Genomic DNA, 25,115 nt, shown 5'->3' with positions numbered 1-25,115 from the left:
ACAACAGAGTTGCCATTAAAAATATAGCCTTGTAATTTTTCTTGATTAAGGAAACCTGCTACTTTGAGAGGCAAAGCTCATGAGGCAGAGCAGACGCTTGGGGTAATGATGGGAGGTTTTCTTACACTTTTAGATAATTTCTGTGCTGTGTCATGTTGTGCTTATCTGCAGAAACTACATCGAGGGTGCTTGTGCCAGAAAAGTGCTGCCCTTCCTTTGCATGGCCCCTTCCCCAGCCACATCTTGTTTTTTTCTCACAGTGTGTTGTTACCAGCAATCCTTGGTTGGCTCTGCAGCCGTTTGGCTGTTGTTGTTTGAGTCTTACACATTAGCCCCTTATCTTCTGAGTTACTACACCTCTGTGGGCTTAAGTTGACCAAAAGATCAGTCACAGTGTATCAGCCATAAGCCACAGTTTTAAGCCTGATACTAGAATGTGAAAATAAGAAGTTTACTGCTTAGTCCTAGAACCCATCTTGAGGCTATGGTGCAGCAGCTGTCTGTGGTTAGGATGGTTTCTATATGTGCTACAGCTGTCCTGGAGATAAAGAGGATGGTTAATAAAACTGCCAGTCTGCTGCCTTTCAGTGTGCTTAATCATAAGGAAAAAGCAGAGAAGGATAGAGGATGTCAAACAGGCAATGTTTTCTTTGTGGATGCATGTACAATACAAGACATAGTAGGAAAAGTCTGTTTTTCACAGGACAATAAATGACTTTTGTCACTTCACTAAGCAGGGGAACAGGCTTGTTGATGAATGAGGAGGATTATATAGGCTGAAGCCTGAACTCTGAACCATTAAAGTATCTTATCCAACCAGTCAGACTGGGAGCACAACAGAGACACTGGTGGGGGGAAATTAGAAGCTGCAGCTATTGCTGCTTTTGCATATGCTTATTCTGAATATTTAACCCTTTGTCTTTCACACTCTCTTTTACAGTAGGGAAGTATAGAAACTGAAAGGAGGAAGATTTTCAGTTGTCATATTTTTAAACAGGAATCTGAATAGGTTTTCCTCCACATGCCCTTGAGGAAGGGAATGTAATTGCCTGTGGAATGTAACTCATTTAAATGAAAAACTGTTAGGTAAAATTTGCATTTTACTTACTATTTAATGGAGAATGAGGTATAAGACAGATCCCCTGCTCCTTCACTGAGAAAACACTACAGAGAATCAATGCAAGTTAGTACCAGAGTGAGAGGAAAGCTGAAACTGGAGTCTAAGCCTGCATTCTGTAGCTGTAGTGACCTTTCTATTTCAATGAAATTTTCAGTCTAGAAGATGTCTCTCCTGGTTTCTCAAGGGATAAAAATCCATATCACAGGACTATTTCATTGATACTACTTTGCCCACTCCTGCCAGTGTCTGTGGAGAGATCGAGCAATGATTTTATCACTCCTGGTTTTTACCATTTTGCACACATGGGTTAATGCCAGATGGAAGAATAATGCTAGGGAGAAGCCTCTCTTAAATTAACTATTATCTTTTGATACCTAAAGGTATTGAATGTGCCACAACTAAAATTTTCCCCACAACAACATAATTACATGCAGTGATAAAATGTTAACAGGAGTAGGTGAATTTTGCCTAAAACAGTTGGCAGAGATCATATAATCTGCTGTATCTTCCCCAAACCACCTGCATTGAGTTGATGAGTGTGAAATTAAGTTTGTCTCTTGACAAGAAGTAGCTCTCATGTTGTTTACTCTTGAAATACAACTGCCTCTCCTGTGAAGTAAGGTAAGCAAATAATCTTTTGTAGACTCATATAAACAGAACTCAGGAATCTGAAACTCTTAACACAGGATTTATCAGTGGTAGGGGAGGGCAGGCCAACAGCTGGGGCTTGTGTACATAGGTCGGAAGAAAGTCCCCAGAAATAAAATGCTAAGGTGTGATGAAGATTAGATCCCACAGCTGCTGAGGACACCAGCAGAGCACTGGAGACTCCAAGGACATCATGGCAGCAAAGGGTCACAGGGAAGTTCAGGAGTATTGTCCTGGTGTGGTTGGGGAGCTCAGAGTGGTGTGAGGAGAAGGCAGGGGAAAGCTAAACTTTTCAAAGTTCTGGCAGAATGCGTGGAAAGCCCGAGCAGGAGGGACACCAAGGGGCAAGGCAGAATGTGAAAAACCCTGTGTTTCTGCTGTAGCATGTTTTGATACCATTAATCTTTTATCTCTTTCTTCATTTGCAGACCATGTTCCAGATGGAATGCTTTTTCCGCCTCTAGAGTCCTCAGGGTTTTGTACAGATTTTCTGTTCCAAGAGCCCATTCTTTTTAAACGTGAACCTGTAGGCAGAAGTGTATGAATTCTATTTATTGTATAACCTGTCCCTCTTGATCTGTACTGGTGTGCCTTTCAGACCCCACTGCAGGTGCCTTTGCTGTGCCTGTCTGTAGTGAGCCCATGAGCAGCTGGTGTGTGGAAGCCAGGCAGACCCGTTCTGCAAGTGTGTGCCTTCCTGTCACCTGCGTGTTGGACATCCCTGGGGACACAGCTGAGGAGACCTAGAGCAGCAAAGAGCCGAAGCTGGGCGGGACTGGAGGAGAAAAATCAGTGAGGAGGAACTGAATAATAAGAATTACAACCCTCCCAAGGTAATCACCGGAGTTACTGGGAGTGGCCTCAAACTGGGAAACGGCAGGAGGAGAGCGTCAGGAAAAGACGACCGCAGGGCTGGGGAAGCGGTGTCATTCAGGTAAGTGAGAGAAAGCACTTCTGGAAGATCAGCCCATGAATATTTATTTCTTAGAAGACTTTTATTAACATAAATGTGACCTGAATTAGGAAGTGGCTGTACTGTAAAGTCTATACGTCTGTCTGTGTGTGTATGTACACATGTGCATGTGTTTACTGCTGGTAGTGAAGCTACTTACAGCCATTTCTGTGATCATAATGGTGTTGGGGTTTGAGAATAAAACTAAAGAAGGATGTCCTCTACACACTGGCTGATTTAAATTGAATAGCTCACAGGCATTTTTTAAAGAGGAAGAAATTAACAAAGTAATTAAGTTCCGCATAAAATTAGTCTCAGTTCACTGAAAGAGGGTGATGTTATGCATGTGTGTATAAATATGACCAGTCTTTAGTTAAATAATACATGCCTGGGGCTGAACTAATTTCCATTTTACTCCCATCACTGTTGCTTGATTGTAATGCAGTGATCTCTAACCCAAAGTGGTGAAGATATCTAGATTTTCCTGTTTACCTGTGTGTGCTTGAGCTACTGATTAAATTACAACAAAAATCTGTGTTAAATCTACCAAGAGACATCCAGAACTTGGGAAACTAAAACTAAAGTTGTCTACACAGCTTCAGGTGGCTGTGAATTTATGAAAGCAGATTTATGTTGGATTTCTGAAACAATGAAGCAGTAATGTGATGTCATACAGTATTTTTATCACACAGTAGGTTTTTCACAACAAGAGCTATATGTATGCATGATTATTTGAAACAAAAATCCTTCATTCTTCTCATGTTCTCTCATAGCTTTTGCTGTCACAGTTTTTCAGAATTTGTGTATTTGTGCTGGGGTTTGATACAGGCTTAATACAGGCAGCTACCAGCAAAATCAGAGCTCAGTCAGCAGGGAGACATTTTCAAAAGCAGGATATGATTTTGCTGTCATAAAAAGGAAGCCATAGGTGGTAGTGTACTGTTGAAAGTTTTCACTTCTAGACTTTTAATAACCTGCTCATTAAGGGCTTCAGCTTAATGTATTCCTTGGGGTTTTTTTATTATTTTAACTCATTCCTCAGATTACCTGCGAGGAATTACTTTTGCTGGCCTTAATTCAGTGGGAATGTCCAAGATAGATCTTAATTTTCCAGAAACTATGGTAGGCCATGTCTGCATTAGAAAAAATATCTTTGTCTTAATCCTCATTTGGGTTCTGTACTGTTTCACACTTCTGTATTTAGATTTTCTTATGCAGCACAAATAAATTAATTTTTGTAGATGATCTGAGTTTAAGCATAACCTAGCACCGAACGAACTTGCATATCTCAACTGAAATGGTGCCAGTTAGAACAAACATTTCTAGCATAAAAGCACAGCAGCACTGAGTACTCCTGACTCATTTCTCAGTGCAGTAGTGACTGTGAACTTTGCCTGTTTTTTTCTGTTATATTGAAAAGGAGCCAAGTTTCCTCTAAGTAACCACCTGCTCAAATAGCAGCATGGGCCTCATTATTTGTTGTTTTCTCTATGCTCTCTATGCTTTTGTCTAACTCTTCAAAAGTGGTCAGCCTAATTTTCTTCCACTTCCTTAATATGCTTCTGTAGCAGTTAGCCTAGGTTTGATATTCAAGTCTTGCTTCTAATTTTGGACCAAGAGAAAATTTTATGTTTCTGTGTCTGATTTTTGAAACACTTTGTTTTCCTACAGGGTGTTACAGCTACCAGCTGTTTCAAAAGTGAGTAATATGACTAAATCTTCATAGCTGAAACAGTGCTACAGCAAGCCACAGGATACTATTTTTAGTCCTTATTCACAAGGACAGAAGGGACTCTGGTGTGGAAGGTCAGAATTTCCCATTCAGCCCAGGTGAAGATGCTATTTAGTAACACACAGGTGCCTTGCAGTGAGAGATGAGGTGACTCCATGGCCTAGGAGTCAAACCTTGCAAAAATGACATGGTCTACCAGCCTGTTGGAAATAGTCACTAAGGTCTCCTGCAGACAGAAGAGACAGAATATGCAGTCTAACAAATGCATGGCTGAAACCTGTCTGGCTCGTTTTTTTATTTGTTTTGGATGCTACTTTTAGTAAATGCTGGACATGGCAGGGGGAAAAAAAATCCCTTTTCCACTGTTTGTTTTACAGTGTGCTTTATTTCTTCCTCTTCTTTCCCATTCAATGTCCACAATTGCCCACACCTGGTGGTTTCTTGCTGTTTGGATTCCTGCAATTCCCTGTAGCTCCTCTCCCTTCCTGCTGCACAGCCAGCACAGCACGCTTGTGCAGAGCAGTTGCCAAAGCCTTGACTGTTGTCCATGTTCAAAGGTCAAATAAAAGAGGAGGGAAATAATAAAAGCAGCAGTGAAATGGTAATGGGAAAAGCTGGAGAGTAAGTTTTTGCCACTTACTGCGAAAAATTGAGTAGAAGACATAATGTTTATGGATTTGTCTTTTATCAGTCAGGCACTGTGCTGGACTAAAGTTACTGAATTACTCAGTTGTTCTTTATGTGCCTGTAGTCACATTACAGCTAGTCCTCACAACTGGTGCATGAAAAACAAGTGTAAGAATATTTTTATAATAAAGTGATGTGCATTTAACATGGGACAGGATGTCTGGAGAAATAACTGCATTAAGTCCATGTCAGCTCGCAGCACTTTTAAAAGGGTCTAATGACAATCCAGATGAATCTTAGCTTTTATTTTTGTCATATTTAATTAATAAGGTGTTCCTTTAGACCTTTAGCTAATCATTACACAAGGATTTACATGTTTGTACTTATGATGGGAACTGCTGGTAGCTCACAAATTAGACATATTCAGGGGCAAATTTATGTATAATGTGTATTTGCTGTGAATATGGACAAGTTACTGAACATGGCAGGAGCAAGCAGCAGGCAGTTTCTGTGTGGGCAGTATTCAAGCTGTCTGTTCCCATATATTCCATAGGCATCTTAAGTCTTGATATTTCTATTTCTTTTCAGTCTTCACCACAAAGTTTGTCACTCAGATTTCTTAAGTCTTAGTCCTGGCACTTTAAATAACATCATTTGAACTTAATGATTAACTTCAAGGCCATAAAATATCAGAGAGGATTGATTATTTTAGGGCTTTACCATTATGTGAATGCTTCTGCTATTGCTAAGGGGATGGTATCCATGTGAGAATGAATGACAGAGGACTGGAAAAATCACAGTAAGGCTTCTGCTGGCACACAGTGCTCGTGGATCTGGGCTGACACAGGGAGTGGTTTCACAGTGCAGCTTTAGATAAATTAGTCACTCACCCCTGACTGAAACCAGCCACTAAAATGGCAGAAAATCACCATGGCAAATGAGCAGTGGATTTTTCCTGCTAGGTTAGTGGTTTGAATCAATTTACCATGTGAAAAATTGCACAAGTGAGAGTAAAACAAGCAATGAGAAGACAGCAAAGAGAGGAGATAATCCCTTCTTTTGGCATTGATGAACACTTAATTCAGCTCAGCTACATTCACATTCAGTATTTGGGCTTCCTGAACAGCTTGGCAAGCAAACATGGCTGGAAACAAAATGCCACCTTTCCCCAAGTGTTCATCCTGTTGGCAGATGTGCACAGAGGAACAGTGTTGGTGTAGGATGGAGGCTGTGGAGCTGCTGTGCCATGTGCTGTGCACCAGGTAGTCTGCTAGGAGCAGTTTGCAAGTGCAGGTGACTGTAGTTTAACTTCTGCTGAGGTTTTGCCTTGTATTTCCCATTGTCTAAGAGCAGCTGCTTCTGCTATTTTTAGGTACTGTGGTCTTTGTTGTATATTTAGCTTTGACATCAGGATTTTGGTTCAGGTTGAGGGTCAGAAGGCTCTGCAGAGGGATCTGACCAGGCTGGATCCATGGCCCAGGCCGGTTGTGTGGGGTTCAACAAGGTCAGGTTTGGATCCTGTCCTTGGCTCACACCAAACCCTGCAGCTCCAGGCTGGGCAGAGGGGCTGGGAAGCCGGGAAAGGCCCTGGGGGCGCTGGGGACAGGCTGGACAGGAGCCGGCTGTGCCTGGGGGCAGGAGGCCGATGGGCCGGGGCTGTGCCAGCCATGGCGTGGCAGCAGGGCCAGGGCAGGGACTGTCCCTGTGCTGGCACTGCTGGGCCACACCTCGGAGCCCGGGGCACCTGGGGAGCCGCAGCACAGGAGAGACATGGAGGGGCTGGAGCATGTCCGGAGAAGGGAACGGAGCTGAGGGAGCTGGGGGGGCTCAGCCTGGAGCAAAGGAGGATCGGGGGAACCTTCTGGCTCTGCACAGCTCCGGACAGGAGGGGACAGCCGGGGGGATCGGGCTCTGCTCCAGGGAACAGGGACAGGACAAGAGGAAACGGCCTCAAGCTGTGTGAGGGGATGTTTATATTAGATCAGGAAATTTTTCTTTGCCGAGAGTCATTAAGCATTGGGATAGACTGCCCAGTGAAGTTGGTGGAGTCATCATGCCTGGAAATGTGGACGTGGCACATGAGGGCATGGTTTAGTGGTGAACGTGATGGTGGTGCTGGGCTGACTGTTGGACTTGATGATTTTAAGGGTCTTTTCCAACCTTTATGATTTTATGAATTCCAGTGAGTGGAATTCAGTCTGTGTAAAAGAATATTAAAAAATACAGTGGAATAAACAAGATGACATTTAGTTAAAATTGCACAAATTCTCTATTGCAAATTCTAAAATGAAGTAACACAGTGTATGTGTGCACATGATCTAGACAGCACTGATATCGGTACAGTGTTAACCCACAGGCAGGGAAAATCAGAATGCCAGTGAAGTACAGATTTTGAACTTTTTAAGATATTTTTGTTTCCTTTATCCTGTCTTGGTACTGGAAAAATGTCTTCGTCTAATAATATAAGTAGCTGAGCAGTGTCAGTAGTTCTGCTCTGTGTTGAGTATGCACATGAACATGTTAGTTCCACATAAATTTCATGTGTTTCCTATTGCAAAAAAACATTAAATGTATAACGTGAGTTCTGTGGATTTCCAAGTTACCATTCTTCTTGTGAGGACAGGAATGTAAGAACCGCAGTGATGTTACTGTTAGACAAATAAGCTGCAGAAACAGCCTAGTACAGGATTTTATTTAGTCTTGGCCTGAAAAGTGGCATTGAATGGCACTTCAAAATTACCTTACTGAGCAAAACTTCTTTTTCTGCTTGCTGAGTATTGTGAGAGGATAGAGACATAGGGTGTAAGTGGGCTTCTGTAATCAAGTTTTTCTAGTGCTAACACCTCCATAAGCAACTACAGCACATGGGAGTGCCAGGGCAAATAAAGTGCCAATGACTGCCAGTGTTTTCATTCCTGGATCCCATGGTTCTGCCCTGAGTATGGTTGGAAAACATGAGTGCCACCCACTGGCATCACTGCTGGGAGGTGCATAAAGGGTAGAGAGCAATCTTTTTTACAGACAGGGACCAGTGTAGACATGGCTGCTGTGTCAGAGCTTTTTCCATGGATCTTTGCTGCTCCCTCTGTAAGCACAAATTGAGGTGTGTGCTTTTGTGTGCCTGTGCATGCATGGTGTGTAAATGTCAGTGTGCATTTCTAGTAAGCACCTGTAAAAAGCCATTAGCAAGTTTTAAGATGAAGTTTGGACTGTTCATGACTTAGATTATACTGTGGTTACTGGCTAATGGTCCTGAAGTCTGTGTATACCTGAGAATGAAGGAAGCCAGGATTGGTGTTGTGTATTTGTGTGTGTGTATGTGTGTGTTAGAGCTGAGGTGGGTTGTTTCAGTGTGCTTGCTTTCAGGGTGTACCTGAAAAGCTTGGTATTATTGTTGTGTTATTACTCCTTTGACTGGATTCCTGGTGTAGCCAACCTTGGAACCAGGTAAATCTGCTAGCACATTAAGAATAAAATTAAATTAAAAAAAAAAAAGGAAAGAGACTTTTTTGTGATACCTTAAAGCCAGATATATTCCATTTTCCTTTCTCTGCTGCCTCTGTTGTGCAGCTGGTAAAGAATAATTTCACTCATTAATTTTAAGCATGAGAGCAAACTGTTAAATGTTTCGTCACCAAATTCCATAAAATCAAATGCCCTATATTTGCCATTGAGGTTAATTGCCTAAAACTTATAGCTGACAACAAAGTATGTGCTTACAGGATAAAAGTCACAATTCCTATAAAATGTTCTAGATTATACTGTTTGAGAAGCTGTTAAGTCTTAAATTTTGGCAATGTTTATAAGAAGCAGTGACTAAACAAGGTGCATGCTTGTACAGGCTGTGGATTTTCAGCTACAAATGCAGAAGAGTTGCCGATGATGTGCTTCAGAATACCTACAGACTTGGCAGTGCTCAGAAGTTGGTACCAGAGAGCCCTAATGACAACTCTTTTTTTCTCCTTGCCTTTGTATAGCAACAGTAGGAGTAGTGGCAAGGACTGTAGTCAAGAATGACATTTTCTCTGCATGCTGCTGATCTGTTCACTTGTAATAGACCAGAAGATAAAATGCTGAGCCATTCTGGCATCTAAACATGTGTTAGCTAGGGGGGGTGTTAGATGTTCTTTAAATATCATTAGGTTAATATCTATGGATTTTTGTACATATGCCAGCCTTTAGGAGAAGGGGTCCTTATTTGCTTGTAGAGCACTGTAGAACAAGCTTAACTCTAAATTCTCTCTGGTCATGCAGTGCATCATCCATAGGATGTGATAGTGGATGTCCTGTGTCATTCTTTGAACCTTCAAATCCCCGTGCTGCTTCATGCAGCCACTGATTGTAAAGGGTAGAAAAGTTCCTATTCACTTCACTTGTTGCTTCATCATCATCCTTTCTCCTAATAAATTATTCTTTATTTTTGTGCAGGAAGTGGGGATTGGAGGCCTGCTGGCTTGTAACTGAACATGGCAGGGGATGTGAAAAGATTCTCACGGATGCTGCTGGAGTGCAATAGCAATGACAAGCTATGTGGTAAGTTTCACACATTCCTTTAATAAGGTTTCATATGCTTGCAGGAAGGCCAGCTTCACTAAAAAGTGTGCCAAGCCCTTTCTCCTCCTTCATCGCATCGCAGCCCACACAGAAAGATTTGATGGAGCTTTCCAAATGTTTATGGGGATGAAGCCTCTGTGGCTGGATTAATCTCACATAATTTCAGCCATTTTAGAGAATTCCTACTTTGAATGAGGTGTACAGCAGTTATTAAAGATTCCCTGCAGCTTCCAAAAGGACCAGTTTTGTGGGATTTTGATTTCATGACTTTCTGCCATCTTTGGGAACCGAAAAAATGGTCTTGACCACCTCCAAATCTGGGGACATGAGAAATATAGTTACCTTCACAAGCCTTGCTAATTGCAATGTCTTCCAGTCAAATTCCAAAGGTGACCACACCTAGTTTCCTTTAAAATGCTCTGTGTAATTTTACTGGAAGGAGCTGGAGCTGTAATTGCACATGGTGACATAGCAATATCCAGCTGTCCCATCTCCCTGCTGTCCTGCTGCCAGTGCTGTTTCTGTTTCACTGGTGGATGAGACTTCAAATGGCTTCAAATCCTGGCCTCCATATTAAAGCATCTAAATAAGTGACCTTAGGTGTGGGAGTCTTAGTGATTTCATGGAGTTTGAGTACTCAGCACCTTTGAAAAATAAGGTGGCAGCACTAACAGCGTTCAGCTATTCCAGAGGATGGAACACACACTTTTGGGGTTGAAAGTTACCAAAATGGATTGTTTTACATGCTTATACAGAACCAGTGTGCTGCTTACTCCTTGGTTTTCTATTTTCTTTCTCTGCTGACAGTTGTGCGTGAATATCAAACGGAAGTGATCATTGTCCCAGTTCTCCTGGTGGGAGCTTTTGTCATCGTGCTCACTGTGATCCTTTGGCTGCACTGCCGTGGCCTGCGAGCAAAGCAGGCGCAATCGGCGCCAGCTGGAACCCAAGGTAAAAAAATGCTTTTCAACCAGAGGAAAGAGTATTGGTTTCACAGCCAGAAGCCAATTTCATTTCCCCATCGCTTGAGCTGTTAGGCAAAACCATTTATGAGGATCCCGAGTGGTATTCAGCAATCCAGTCAACATTAGAAAAATTTGGAACACTGATTTACTCCACTTTGCAGCAGCAGCAGTGGAAGCTGTAGTATAGATGGATCTGAGAAAATCTAAAGCATCATGCCATGCAGGCTGTTTAACATGCTGTGGTAACATCACAAGAGCTGTGAAGTGTATGTAACAGCTCCTGGAGGCTGGTGCAAGGAGAGGTTTACTGGGGTAATTATGAATGATAGTAATTTTGATGTAGATTACACCTTGTTAATCCATTTTCTATACTGCCATTTCAGAAATTTAATTTCAAGCTGCTGTCACCCTCTTCCTATGGAGACAACATTAAGTAGAACAGGATGAGGGGGTAGGGAAAGGTTTGTTGGTACATGTGTGGCTGTGTGGAAATAAAAATACAGTTCTGAACTAATTTTGGATATGTAGAGGGAAGCAGCTCTTGAGCCTGTATTAAGAGATATAATTAAAAATGGGTAATAAAAGAAAATGTTTATTGCTTGAGCACATGGGAATGAAGTCCAAATGTGTTTTATCTATAAAAGGTTATGTAGTTAAATATGGGAGAATTTCTAGACTATTTCTGTCTTTTCATCCAACAGAGTGGTAGATAAATTCTTTGTCCACTTCAAGGGCCAGGATAAGTAGGATACAATAACAGTTCCTTACTTTGCCCTGACTTCTGAAACACTGTGGAGCAAAAATGAAAGAGCATGGAAGGATGAGCATTGCCATCTATTGCAAGAGTTCATCTGTCTGCTTTTATGCATCATATATATTTGCTTTTGTTAGTGACGAGAAAGAATCAGCAGGAACCCTGCTCAACAGAGAACCACTACATACAGCTGAGTGAGAGATCTGTGGAGAGCCTGCTAAATTCTGAATCCTTGACTCTGAAAGAATTAGAGATACCACGAGAGAAACTCCTACCAGACACCTTGCAGCTGATAAAACTTGGTGCCTATGGGAGCATCTACAGAGCACAGTTGGAAACTGGGAGCTCTGGGAAGACGAAGACTGTGGTATTGAAAGCCTTGCAAGGTAAAGCCCATGGTCAGGATCCACTTTGGTACCCATGTATCCCAGACATGGTGCTGGGCAGAGCATTGCCATCAGTACTGGGCAAGAACAAGCTATGTTCAGTATAGGAAGTCCAAGATGTTCTTGTAGGAATGTCTAGGTAGGATTAAAGGATACTGACCATGTTGGTTTTAGCTGTCAACCTGTTCTTTGATGCTTACATTTGTTGTTGTTTTGTTTTTAATTTGTTTTTTTTGTTCTTTCAGACCCAGCTAGTCCCCAGAAAGTAAAGGATTTCTTGGGAAGGATTAAATTCCATCAAAATCTTGGCCATCATGAGAACCTGGTTGAATTGGTGGGATGTTGTGTAGACCAGCTCCCACTTTATATGATCATAGAAGATGTGTCTCTCGGTGACCTGCTGACATTTCTGTGGACGTGTCGGAAGGTGAGTCAAAAGAAGTGATGACAAAATAGCTTCTTAAATTCCTTAGGTACATATCTATCCATAAGTCATAAATTATTTTTTCATCTCTCCATGTGTCCCTCTATATCAATCAAACTATTTCCATGCTCCATAGAAGTTCTACTCAGGTCCTACTTGGCAGACCATTGAAGGGCATTGCAGGCACTGGAATTAAAATGAATTCATACAGCCACCTGAATTTCTAAAGTTTTAAATAATATCTCACTCCAAATGCTTTAAAGAAAGCAGAGCAGTTACAACACAGGGCAAGGTCATGGGATGATAACTAATTGGTAAAAGACAGGAAATAGAATATAAGAATGAAAGGTTGGTACTTGCAGTGAAGGTAGGTCAGCTATCTAGGACACGTTGCTGTTCATTCCATGTATTAATAACCTAAAAATGGAATGACAGTGGTGTGAGGATATTTGTTAATGATTCCAACCAGTAAATCCAAGGGCAGACCCAATGGAATTGCAGAAAGATCTTCCAAGATTGAGAGACTTGTAAATAAAAAGAAGAGATGAAAATCAGCATAGTTAAAAATGAAATAATGCACAGGAAGAAGTTTCATATATGTGAATGATGGCTTCATGTCTGCCCATTGTTGAGGAGTGGTAAAATCTGATGGGATGAGGTCTCATAATATGAAAATATGCAGTCCATTAAAAATGGATCTAAAAAAGAGCCCAAATATCAGGGGAAGTTTAGATTGGATAGCAGGAAGATATTCTTCCCCCAGAGGGTGCTGGGGCACTGAACAGGCACTCCAGGGAAAGGTCACAGCTCCAAGGCTGTCTGAGCTCCAGGAGTGTTTGGACAGCACTGTCAGGGACAGGGTGGGATTATTGGGATGTCCTGTGCAGGGCCAGGAGTTGGACTCAATGGTCCTTGTGGGTCCCTTCCAACTCAGCATATTCTGATTCTATCACTCATTGTTACAAAAGACACGGAAACAAAACTCTGATGTTACAGTGTAAATCCATCAGTCTACATCTGAAAAATGAGCCAAATTTTCAAATTTTGGCTCATCAGTCTGTATCACTACATCTGAAACTCTAAATACAGAGTGATTGCTTCCTGTCCTGTTCAGCAGAAGGTCCAGGGGGTAGGAAATAAAGCTAGTATGCGTCACATTCAAAACAAACAAATGGAGCTGATTTTTCATGAAGGGAGGAGTTGACTAATGGACTGTCTTGCCACTGACTGCTGTGGATACCGACACTTCATATGAGGTCAGTTATGGAAGGTAACCTTTCAAAGGTTACTGAACATGTTGAAAACATAACCATCTCAGGAAGTTTTTAAATGGAATGTATCTGTGGGTTATAAAATGGCACAGGAAGAACATTATGTGCTTACCTTGTTGTCTCTCATCTCTCTCTCTCTTACTGTTACAGGCAGGGTGGTAGGAGAGATGGACTGTTAGTCTCATATCAGGTACCAAATTCATATCTTAGAATGTGCTTTTCTACTCATCATTCTAATTTATATCTATCATTCACCTGTTGGATTGTCATTCTTCACTGTCATTCTGACAATTTCTGTCTAACATTAAATTTTTTCCCCACATGTCAATTTGCCCACCAGTTGTCTCTAGTGTACTTGTCTTACTCAACACACCCTTGGCATCACCCATCCACGTCCTCCTACATTTATGAGCAATTGTGAAAAGGAGGAGCAAAAGATTAGATAGATTAGAAGGAAACATTCCCCACTGTCCTACTGCTGTGGCATTTGTTTGAACCAAGGTCTCTTATTTTGTGTCTAGGATGTAATGGCAATGGATAGTGTCCCCTATGACCTCACTGAGAGGCAGGTATATGAGGTTGGACAGCAGGTTGCAGCAGCTCTGGTAAGTCTGCTCAGGTTGGCTGCATTTTTTCCTTCTTGCTTGATTGCAACACAAGTTTGTGTTTTGGCTTAAGTCTTCTTGGTCTAAGCACTGAGAATAAAGGCTTTGTTAAAATACACTTACATTATGTTGGTGAGCACATGTCCCTACTCCACAGTGTTGAAGACAAACATAAACTCAGTGAAAATTTGTATCAATTAAATTTGCTTTTAAAATCATCCTGTTTTCTTTCTTTTCCAATTTCCCAGGCTTATCTCGAAGAAAAGAATTTGTTCCATGGTGACATTGCTGCCAGGAATGTCCTTCTTCATCACAACTTCACTGCTAAGCTCTGTGGTTTGGGCCTGGCCTACGAAGCTCACACATATGGTGCCAGCTCAGTGGCATGGAAGGTGCCTGTCAAGTGGCAAGCACCAGAGAGGCTCCTGAGCAAACCCCCTACAATCAAGGCAGACATGTATGGCTTCATTTTGGGACTAGAAGTTCACCTACCTCTTTGACTCCTTTATGTATCATTTCATGTCCTGAAGTTCACAGGAAGGCAGATTTAGTTTCTGCATAATGCTCCACTTTTACAGCTCATTCTTTCTCCTATCTGCAGGCCATGCCTAGTTGTTTTTGTGTATTTAAGCCAGCAAACAACATTGCTTTATTTTCTTTTCTTCCAGATGGTCTTTTGGAATTCTACTGTATGAAATGATTACACTAGGTAAGAAGATTTAATGCTAATAAAAAAATATACATAAGGAAGCAGCAAATTAACAAGATCCAAAATCTCAAATTTTAGAATGTAAAGTTGGGCCATTTAAATAACCACCCTGTTTTTTCCAATTTGCAAAGTCTCGTCAATTCCTTTTAGACCTTCTGTTATTGTGACTTGTGGTAGGAAAAAACCAGATTTTGGTAGGGAAAGAAGGCAGTCTTGCACAGAAGCTGCTCTCTGCAACCACTGCCATAGAGTTTTCTACCATTGCTCCTTTTGCCCTCCCAGGTGCTCCACCATATCCTGAGGTGCCACCTTCTGACATCTTATTATACCTGCAGAAACAGAACATTATGAAGCAGCCCTCGAGCTGCCAGCAAGCCATGTAAGCCACTTACTTTATGGAAAATTGAACATGGGGTTGGCAGAGCTAAATGGAAATTAGACATAGAAAATGAGGTTTTACACAAGATTTCAAAGTCTGATCTATACTGAGAGTAACCTGTTAGCTGAGATTTGTGTCTGCCAATCTCCTTACTGGGTTCTGCTGCATAAAACCTCTGTGGCCAAAACCTTTATGTTCTTCTCTTGAAAATGACACTTGTTTCTGTTTCCTTCTCTTGAAAATGACACTTGTTTCTGTTTGCTTAAGTGTCCTTGCATTTTGCTGCTCCGCTGCTTCCTTGCAAGGTGCAGCACTGCTGGGGAATGATTTTTCTCCTCTAAGTTATAGGCTATTCTCTGAAATGAACAAAGTATCCACAGGGAAGGTCTATGGTACATTTCTTTGCATGAAGACATAATTTCATCATTTCATGATTTCCAGGTACTGCATCATGAAGTCCTGCTGGCAGTGGAGTGCAGCTCACCGACCTTCCCCAGCACAGCTCTTGTGCTCCCTGAAAGCAGCTGTGAAGACCAGCAATGGGCACACAGTGCTGCAGGTGCCTGAGCCAGTGGTGCCTGAACTCTATGCTAATGTTGCTGGAGTTGATGTGCACAGCCTGGTGAGGGAATACACGATCCTCTGAAGGGTCCTTTCATATTTTGGTAAAGGAGAAAGAAGTCTCAGAGTTTTCACTTTCTAAATAGTTTGCAAGCTCAGAATGAGGTGTGTATGTTGGAAGGGATCCCTTTGTTCTTCAAACATCTATAAAATCTCCATGCCAGACACAAGAAACTGTTATCATTATGCTTAAATCAACCTGTTGGTATAATTCTGCCAGTAGTCATTTGGGACTAAAGTGTGTTTAGGAAGCTGTAGAAAATGTAATGAAAGACTAAAGTTAAAGGAGTGTTAGGTTTGTGTGGCAAGGTTATGGTGATGGGGTGGACTGCAGAGGTGACTCCTATGAGAAGATGCCAGAAGCTTCCCCCAGCTCCATGATGGACCTGCTGCTGGTCAAGGCTGAGCCCTTCAGCAGCACTGGTAGCACCTCTGTGATTACATATTTAAGAAAGTGTAAAAGATACTGCACAGCAGGCGAAAGAGAAGAGTGTGAATGACGGAGGAACAGCTCTGCAAACACCCAGGGCAGGGCAGAAGCAGGGGCAGGAGCTGCTCCAGAGCTGGGATTTCCCTGAGATTCTGTGGTACAGCCCACAGAGCAGTGGCTGAGCCCCTGCAGTCCATGCAGCCCAGAGGGGTGCAGAGATCCACCTGCAGCCCCTGGAGAAGCCCACGCCAGAGCAAGGGAATGTCTGAAGGAGGCTGTGACTCCAAGAGAAGCCTGTGCTGGAGCAAAATCTGTCCAGGCAGAATTTGTGGAGAGAGGAGCCCTCATTGGAGAAGGACTGCACCTCATGGAAGGGTTGTACATAATGAAAAACAACTCTTGGGAAGAACTCATGTTGGAGAAATTCCTGAAGGACCCACTTTCCTGTGGAGGGACTCCACTCTGGAGCAGGGAAAACGTGTGAGGGGTCCTCCCCCTGAGGAGGAAGGAGCAGCAGAGACAATGTGAGATGAACTCACCACAACTCCCATTCTCCCTGCTGGATGAAAAGAGGTAGAGAAATTGGGAGTGAAGCTGAGCCTGGGAAGAAGGGAGAGGTGGAGGAAAGTGCTGCAAGATTTGGTTTTACTTCTTATTATACTTCCTAATTTGATTAGCAGTAAACTAATTTTTCTCAAGTTGAGTCTGTTTTGCCTGTAACAGTAATGGGTGAATGATCTCTCACTGTCCTTATCTTGACCTGGGTGCCTTTTGTTACAGTTTCTCTCCCCTGTCCAGCTAAAAAGAGGAAATTATAGAGTGGCTGGATGGGTACCTGCCATTCAGCCAGAGTCAACTCACCATGCGGTTTCTGGAACTTTTCCCCCATCTTTTCTGTCCCAGGAAAATGCATCAGTTAGAGGAGATGTCCTGGGGAACATGCTGGGGTGGTATTCAGTAATTCTCTGGGATTTCTCTAGTGCTTTATACTCTAGCTTCCCTTGGGAGCATGGGCACTGTATTAAAACCCACAAACAAACAATCCCCACACCTCCTTACCCAGCAACAAAACCAAGCTAAACCCTTCATGTCTGTGGATGCAGAAGCGGTTGCACAAATGTCATACATCTTCATGGAAAGTGTGCAGGTCAGGTGAGTACTCCAAAGTTTACATGAATTTTTTTGATCATTAATTTTAATGGACATGCAGACTTCGTAAAAAATTAGAGGCACTGGAAGTTGTGGCTATTTTGATTTAATTTAAAAAGAAGTAGAGTCAGTCTGTGAAACAAATTTTCTCACTTCTGTTTGTGGTTTCTAAAGTTGACAGTATCTTAGGGGCTTTTTCCTCTTATTATTTTGGCACTTTGAGCATTAAAGGTCCTTGTGAAAAAAGACTAAATGCACATTAAAGGAATAATTTTACCACTCTGTGTGAAGAGTGGATTCAGTGTTTACTCACTATCCCCCCTCTTAATATGACTCTTTCCATTCTGGTTTCCATCGTTGGTCTTCTTCCAAAGACAATGGTGAGAAGTTTTCTATTTTTAATGCAAAATGACATGAATGAAATAGTTGTTCTTTCTATGTCACTTAGGCTTTGTAGGAAATGATGTTTTCTTCCATAAACAAATGTAATATGAGTTCATACAGTACATGAGTCACCACTATACACTGGGAAATTGCAAAGTCCATTCAAGAGGAAGCAGTCAGCTTTCTGACTTTTCCCATGGTGTTGGCTAATTGCCACCTGGGTCTTCATAAACCAGTTGGTGTAAATCTGACCTGGAGAATTGAGATACCTTCTTTTCCAAATGGTAAAATAATAACATCCTCTTCTCTCGCCATCGCTTGAAAATGGTTTCAAAGCTACCTGGTAAATTAGGTCAAATTCACAGTTATCTTTGGTGAATAAACTATTCATTTAAAAAAACATTTGATTGGTTCAAACCTCCCACTGAAGAGTGGATATTCAGAAAGGTCTTGCCTGTGAAAGTTGGGTGTGTGGCAGGTAATACAATCCCAGAGCTGTGAAAGCATGCCCAGTGCTGCTGCAGACCTGACAAATAATGCACAGGGAGCCTTGTTAAACGGAGAGCTAAAGGTAACAAATGCAGCACTGTTCTCAGGGGACAGAAAGCAATGCTCTGCCTTACACAAATCCTCATATTTTATTTCTGTTGTGAAAGCTCTGATAAAGGAAATCCATGGGAATTCAGATGCTGAGCACCTCACAGCCTCTAACACAAGATCTATTTTGGTTTCCCCTGTGAGCAAATCTGTGACAAGACCCTGCTAATGAATTAGCCTACAGAAAGACATTTTCCTGCTGTATGAGAAGATGTAATTTAATTTCCTTTCAATAAAGTGGCATTATTCATTCTAAGAATGTAAGCATTCTTACTCTGATTTGTCTTCCCCTGGTTCATTTATGTTGGTTTGAAAGTAACTGAATTGAAATTAGAATAAATTTTATACTGGCAAAATGTAATTGTACATGTGGAATTACTGTAGTTTAACTGCTCTCCCTGCTTTTTTAAGTAGCCTATACAGAAATCTTTTCCACATAGCAGTCTCCATTTTAGGAACAATGTAGACTCATACATCCATTTCTCCTTAGTGAACCCACTGAGGACTTGGAAATTTTTCAGTTGTTTTGTGGAGAATCATGGCTTTTCAGCTTTTAATGATAGACTTTGTTTTAGTTGTTTAATTAGAATATTTTGTTCCCATAAAAAATGTTGCCTTTTAATTATGATATTTAATTTTCTCAAAGATGACAGAACCATCTGCATAATTTATTTAGTTTCTGGTGGATTGTTCCTCTATTCTTCTTAAATGTAGCTTATCTTTCAGTGCACATAAAGGCTTATCTCTTCTGCCTGTCTTCTTCAGGCATCTGAGCACATTTTCAGTGAGAGACTGAATTAGATCCAATAGATCTCCTAAGGATGAGGAAATCCTGTCCAGACCAGGAAGAGTGAAAAAAGTGGTCCAAAAAGTGACAACAGACAGGAGGCACAGATATTAAATTCTGGTATGATTTGGCTTCACCATGTTTGGAATTTTCTGAAACCACATATGAGCAACATGAACTTTTTAAGGCTTTGTACTGCAAAATCTTCTTTGTGCTACAGTGGGCATGTTGCAAAGGACTCTGGTTCAGCCACATAGAAGAGAAGTACTGCAGTACTCTTGCTTTTTTGCATTCACAGAATTGCATTTTTGGTGAGGGCTTTGGTTTGGTCATGAGAATGTGAGAGTGCATTGGTTTATGTTCTACCTCCTACAGCTTGTAATTTTATTTATAGCAGGTGCTGCACCATCAACAAATAGCAATAAACCTCCAACATCCCCCCAACTGTCCAAGACACATTAAAGGCTTTTTTTCACATAAGTTTCATGTTACTCTCTTATTTTTGGATGGTTTAGCAGGTCTTTCTGTCTATGATAAAAGGAGGCAGTGAAGTGGGGTTTTCCTCTTGCCTTGTTTTATAAACAGCCCCCACTTCTGCAAGGGACATTTTAGTTCATAGAATCACAGAGTTATAGAATGCCCTGAGTTGGAAGGGATCCACGAGGATTACTGAGAGGAATTGTTCTTCATGCTGATGTTAAACCCAAGCTAAATTATGAAAGGATAAAAGACAAATTGCCTGTCTTGATTTTTCATTTAATTTTGCTCCCCTTCTCATGGACAATAGTTTCAGAAATAAAACAGGCACCACCTGTTCTACTGTTACATTTCAGCTTCCTCCTGGAGAGTTAAGGTAACCACACACCCCCCTCCCCCACTAAATTTTCTTGTCCCAATTCTCAAACTCTTGTGTTTTGCTGTGTTGTTAATATGAATAAATAAATAGGTATAATTAAAGATGTTGATACAGATCAAATGCACCTGCACTGCTTTCATTGACAGTGCTTGCAGTGAAAGAGAAATGCAATCTGTAAATTATCCCACTGAATTATCTGTTTGCTATTTGAGGAAATTTCATTCCTCACCTTTTTCATCTTGGTCAAGCCTAAATTGCTTATTCATATGACGTGAAGAATGCTAGGTACCTTCGCTCCCCCAGTCAAAGCAAGCTTCTCTGTCTAACAATGATTTATGGAGCATCCATCAGAGCAGCAATTTAATCACAAAAGATCGACCTCTTTGTGAACTATTGTCATTGCTTAAACCATTTTGTATTCCAAAAAGCTGATGTATGACATCATTCCTTATGTATATTACTTTTCTGCTAATAATATGCTCTGTCATTAGAAATCATTCCAAAGTGCTGAGAGGAAAGCTCATCTGCCCCTCAGGGAAATCCAGATCCACATCCAGGCTTTGTGGCAGATGGGACTTCTAAATTCCAAGTAAAGCAACATTTTAAAAAGCAACACTTAAAAGCATCTGACGGGTATAAAAAGGAACACTTCTCTCTGGATGTGAAACACAGAACTGCCAAGAAACAGAAAAGACAAAGAACAGAGAGGAACAAGGACATAAAGAACAAAGGTAATGTCTGTTAATAATGGAAAAGATGCATGCATTAGTAAATAAGCAGTCTAGCAGATTTCGTGTCTGAATTAGAGATTTGCATTTGTATGCTAAATTTTTTTCTTTCTGTCCTGCTGTTTGAGATTGGGAAGGATGGGCAGTTTAATGTAGGTTAAATTTGAAGACTTACAGCTCCAACAGAGTGATCTAGGAACTTCTGTTGGTGCTGTATCAAAACACTCATGGTATTTAGATTTCCCTTCAGATGCAAAGCTGAGTTGTGACTGATCAATAAGCCCCTATAATGGGCTTAATCTCAAGGGAGGGACTCTCAAAGGAAAGTGCAATGTATTGATGAAGTATGCAGTGACTGATTTTTTTTTATTAACATTGGTGTCAGTTGGGTGGATCAGCTGATTATATCAGCTGGCTGTGTAAATTTTTGTTCATGAGTTAATCAAAAGAGTGTGAATGTCCTTCTAAGTTAACAAAACCAGCATGGAACAGTATATATATATATATATATATATCTCCTGATACTTATTTCTTCCTGGTGCTAGCCAGCGCTGTAATGGTGAGCATTAATAAATTCTGCCAGTGACAATCACATTTATATTGTGCTTCATGTCTTTATTGAAATTGCTACATTCTGTTAGTTTCTCTTGTATTGTGCTTCCAACACATAGCTGTGGTTGATTCTGATAAATCAGAATCTCATGAAATATCACATTTTCAAATAAGTGAATTTGCTATTAAAGGTTAAATTATCAATGTGTGGAATATCAAAATAAACTCTTTCAGACGTTCTTGGACTCTGACATGAGTGCAGGCTTGAGATAAACTGACACTGCAGTTTGATGTGAATTGTATTTTTAAAGCTGGTCCCGTTAAGCAAACTTCACCTTTCTCACATTTATGTTCTTTTTCTTTTTTTAGGTTCTTTTGTTTCATCTAGTACCTGCTGGATTACTGCAGTGATTCTAGGCATCCTCTTCTTGACATTGCTGGGAATAATATTTTTATGGCTTTATTATCAAGGGTAAATAATGGTTTTATTATCAAGGGTGTAATAATAATAATAATAATGGTTTTATTATCAAGGTTTTATAATAATAGTTGTATTATCAAGGGTAAATAAATCTCCTTCACTGAAAATACTTCATTTGAATGTAGAACTTTGTCAGGGAGCACAGCAGAGCTCTGCTCATTGGTCCAAGAAGAGCATGGACCTTTTCTCTTTAAAAGAAGACTTACTCTCACACCTATCTCCATCTGGAAAATGGATGCCCTTCACAGATTCCTTCAGAGGCTGTGATCCTTTACCAGTCTCAGAAAAGCTCCAGGGCTGGCATTACTGTAACTGGGGAGAATCATTTTCTGAAAGAACGCATTTGTGAAATGTACTTGTAAGGAACTAGGCATGACTATGAGTGGGAAGAGACGTGTATGATTCTTTTTCAGGCTGCCCATGTCCCTGCTGCCCTGAGCAGTGGGTGATCTTCAGAGGCAGGTGTTACTCCTTCTCCAAGGAGAAGAAGGACTGGAATTCCAGCCAGGAATCTTGCTGGGCACAGGGAGCTTATCTCCTGGTGATCAGTAATACCAGTGAAATGGTGGGTGCCTTTGTAGGGGCAAGGGCAGGATGGAGTGGGAGCAAATCCCAGGCACTGTTATGGCAGTTCTTTCCCTCTGGGAGGAAGGGAGAGCGTAAAAGGCTTCTAGGACCCACCCACCACCTCCTTGCATTGGCAAAGACAAGGCTTTCCCTTAGGCACTCTGCAAGAGGGACTTGCTTCTTTCTGCCTGCCTCAGCTGAGTCTTTTTTGTAATGAGTTCAGCCCTCAGAACCCACAGCTGGGGAAGCTGACTCTGAAATGCCGAATCTCAAAAAGCAGGTCCCTGTAGGAAGGAAGGGAGTTGGTGTTCACATTCAGAAATGGCCCCAAATTTTCCTCTCTCACACACTGTTTCTTCTTTACCCTTCAAAACCCATGACTTGACTAATGGACACAGCTGCTACATTGGTGTCTGTAGGTCCCACCAGAGACAGTACACATGCAAGCAAAGGACTGTGATACAGTGATTGTGCTTGCAATCATCAGCTGCTCCCAAGGCTCAGACCCATCCCTTGCTTCCCCTCCTCCTCTCTCTTTCCTCCTCATCCCCTAAAAGTTCCTCAGCAAGTTTTGCACAGGCATGAAGGCCCACCTTGAATGTACTCAAATCTTCCTGCTCTACTTTCACCCCACATTTCTTATCTGTTCCAAAGCCCAAGGTGCTCCTGTCCAATGCTGTGCCTGGAGGTTTTTGATGGCCCATCAACTAGTAGCTGAAGACTTTTTGGTCTTTGCAGTTTTGTCTGTTATTTCTTGAATGTTTGTGTCTGTGGATTTCTGTTTCATAATTCTGTCCTCATTATGCTCTTTTGTCCTGAATGAGACCTTGATTAGATAACCTTAATGAAGCAGAGGCTTCCACCTCTCACACACTCATACAGATGATTTTAATTGCATACTTTAACTGGAATACTTTATACTTTCTGTCTCAAATGCCTTTAGTAGAACAGCAAAAAGTCCCTCGTGGGACAGAACATTTTGCTCTTTAGTGGTGGGAAATGGAGAGCCCAGTGTGAGACTGGCAAACTGCAAGCCTCACATTGAGCTCCAGGCATCACAAGTCTCACTGCCAGACCTCCTGTGTCTCAGGATGGATCCTCCCTGATCAGCTCACTGAGTCTAACTGCAGCAGGTCTCTTCCCTGCAAAGCTGTGAGATGTTCTTCCCCCTGCCAAAGTGGGGATCCCTCTGTAGTATTGCCCTGCTTGTGTGCTCTGTCTCTCACAGGGTCGAGTCCACCAGCCCTGTACAGAACTGTACTGTTCTGCTGAATGGTGCCATCCGTGCTTCCAGCTGTCAAGTCCCTGCCCCATGGATCTGTAAGAAATCTGCTCAGTGACCTCTGTGGACCTTGTCTTTGGAGAGCTCTGCTAAGGCCTGATTTCTGTGAAATTTCTCTGAGAGGAGCTGTGCTCCTTGCTCCTGTGCCAGCTGCCACACTGCAAGGAATGAATGCAGCTGCCACAGGAGGTCTGAGTGCTGCTCCTGGCTTCATTCACGATCACTCTGGTGATGTTCACATTCATAGCCCTCCCCTAGTGACAGACAGTCTTCAAAACGAAGGGGGAGGAGAGATTCCTCTGAGTTGCTCAGTCATTTTCAGAGGTACTTGAACACTGTCACTGCTGTTTTGAAATCCTAGGGAGAGGTGAGTTTGTAATCTGTGAGCTCATGCAAGTTCTGAGTTTATTTCCCTCTTTTGTGACATTGGTGACATGCACCAAAGCTGAAAGCTAGCCTGAAGTTTGAAGCTGGCCTATTTTTGCAAATGATCAGATGATGTCCACAGTACCTTTCTAACCTAAATTCTTCTGTGGTTTATATTTGTACCTGGAGAAAACTGGAGCACGGCTTCTGGTGTTACATTGCTGTGTAAATAGCTGTGAAGGAGTGAACATGCTACCCTTTTGAGCTGAAAATAAACATGAATTGCTTCTAACAATTCCTTCCCTAGTCACTTTTTCTGTTTCCTGCCCAGTATTATTGCTTAGTCCATTTGTTGATTTGTAAAAAGCAGAAGGAAGCTGGTGGCAGGAACAGAGTCAGGAGAGCAGGGGGTGAAATACTTTGCAATAACACTGCAGCAGAAGTACAGCCACAGTCACTGAAGAGTTTCCTACCCCAAGGGATTAAGAAGTGACAAATTTACTTTTTTCTGTAGCCAAATGATTGCAGCTCTTAATCTTCCAGTCCCTTTGTCCTAAGACTCATCTTGGCCATGGTTCAAGTGCCCTGCACTATCCCTGAGTGGTCTGTTTGCCCCCTGTTCAGAGTTTCCTCCAGAACAGGTCTCTCCCTAAATAACAAGTCTAAAGAATTCCTGCCAGACTCCTCATCCAGCACTTCTTCCCATGGGATTCAGCAGACAGATAAATATAGTTCCAATTTTTGTGACAAGTAGGCCACAATCAAAAATGTCCTGTGCTGTGCAACAACACCTTGACTACATGACAGGATGACTGTGATGACTTTTTAGGGACAATCTGGTGGTATTTTACGACAGTATCTCTTAAAATACTGGTGATTATGTTTTCAGGTTTATTGCCCTAAGCAGTCACAAAATATTTTATTAAAATTAGCTGGAAGAAGTATGTTTGTTACAGAAATAAAGATGTTTTTTACCAATAACATTGAGATACTAATGTAACACCCAGGACATCTGAGATGACAAAATAGTTGTTGCCTAAAGAATTTTTCTGAAAAAGCCATCTTATTACTCCTCTAGTATTAAAAAATGTAAGGTTAATTAATGTTATGCAATAGTAGCTTATTATTTTCCTGCATTCTTCATAGGCATCTTAAAGAATGTTTAATTCTCATCATACCTTAGTTATTT

At 41.6% G+C, this 25,115-nt stretch overlaps 2 protein-coding genes and 1 long non-coding RNA gene across 4 annotated transcripts in view; 2 read left to right on the top strand and 1 right to left on the bottom strand.

Annotated features, from left to right (window-relative positions):
* Nucleotides 1-25,115, bottom strand: part of SYCE3 (synaptonemal complex central element protein 3) — a 34,204-nt gene that overhangs the window by 5,526 nt on the left and 3,563 nt on the right. The window lies entirely within an intron of this gene.
* STYK1 (serine/threonine/tyrosine kinase 1) lies at nucleotides 9,546-15,903 on the top strand. Its single transcript, XM_031503658.2, has 9 exons — nucleotides 9,546-9,612; nucleotides 10,441-10,584; nucleotides 11,490-11,738; nucleotides 11,984-12,165; nucleotides 13,955-14,038; nucleotides 14,287-14,495; nucleotides 14,707-14,747; nucleotides 15,030-15,126; nucleotides 15,568-15,903. Exons 1-9 carry the CDS (start codon nucleotides 9,546-9,548, stop codon nucleotides 15,770-15,772), a joined length of 1,278 nt encoding a protein of 425 aa, XP_031359518.1. The 3' UTR covers nucleotides 15,773-15,903.
* LOC116183135 (uncharacterized) lies at nucleotides 20,622-23,535 on the top strand. The gene is made up of 3 exons (XR_004147682.2): nucleotides 20,622-20,681; nucleotides 21,600-21,702; nucleotides 23,507-23,535. It is a non-coding gene; the product is annotated as an uncharacterized LOC116183135 (long non-coding RNA).

The sequence above is a fragment of the Lonchura striata genome, chromosome 5, assembly GCF_046129695.1.
Source record: "Lonchura striata isolate bLonStr1 chromosome 5, bLonStr1.mat, whole genome shotgun sequence".
Taxonomy (NCBI): domain Eukaryota; kingdom Metazoa; phylum Chordata; class Aves; order Passeriformes; family Estrildidae; genus Lonchura; species Lonchura striata.
The sequence above is the reverse complement of the archived record's forward strand: the minus strand, read 5'-3'. Positions and strand labels throughout refer to the sequence as shown.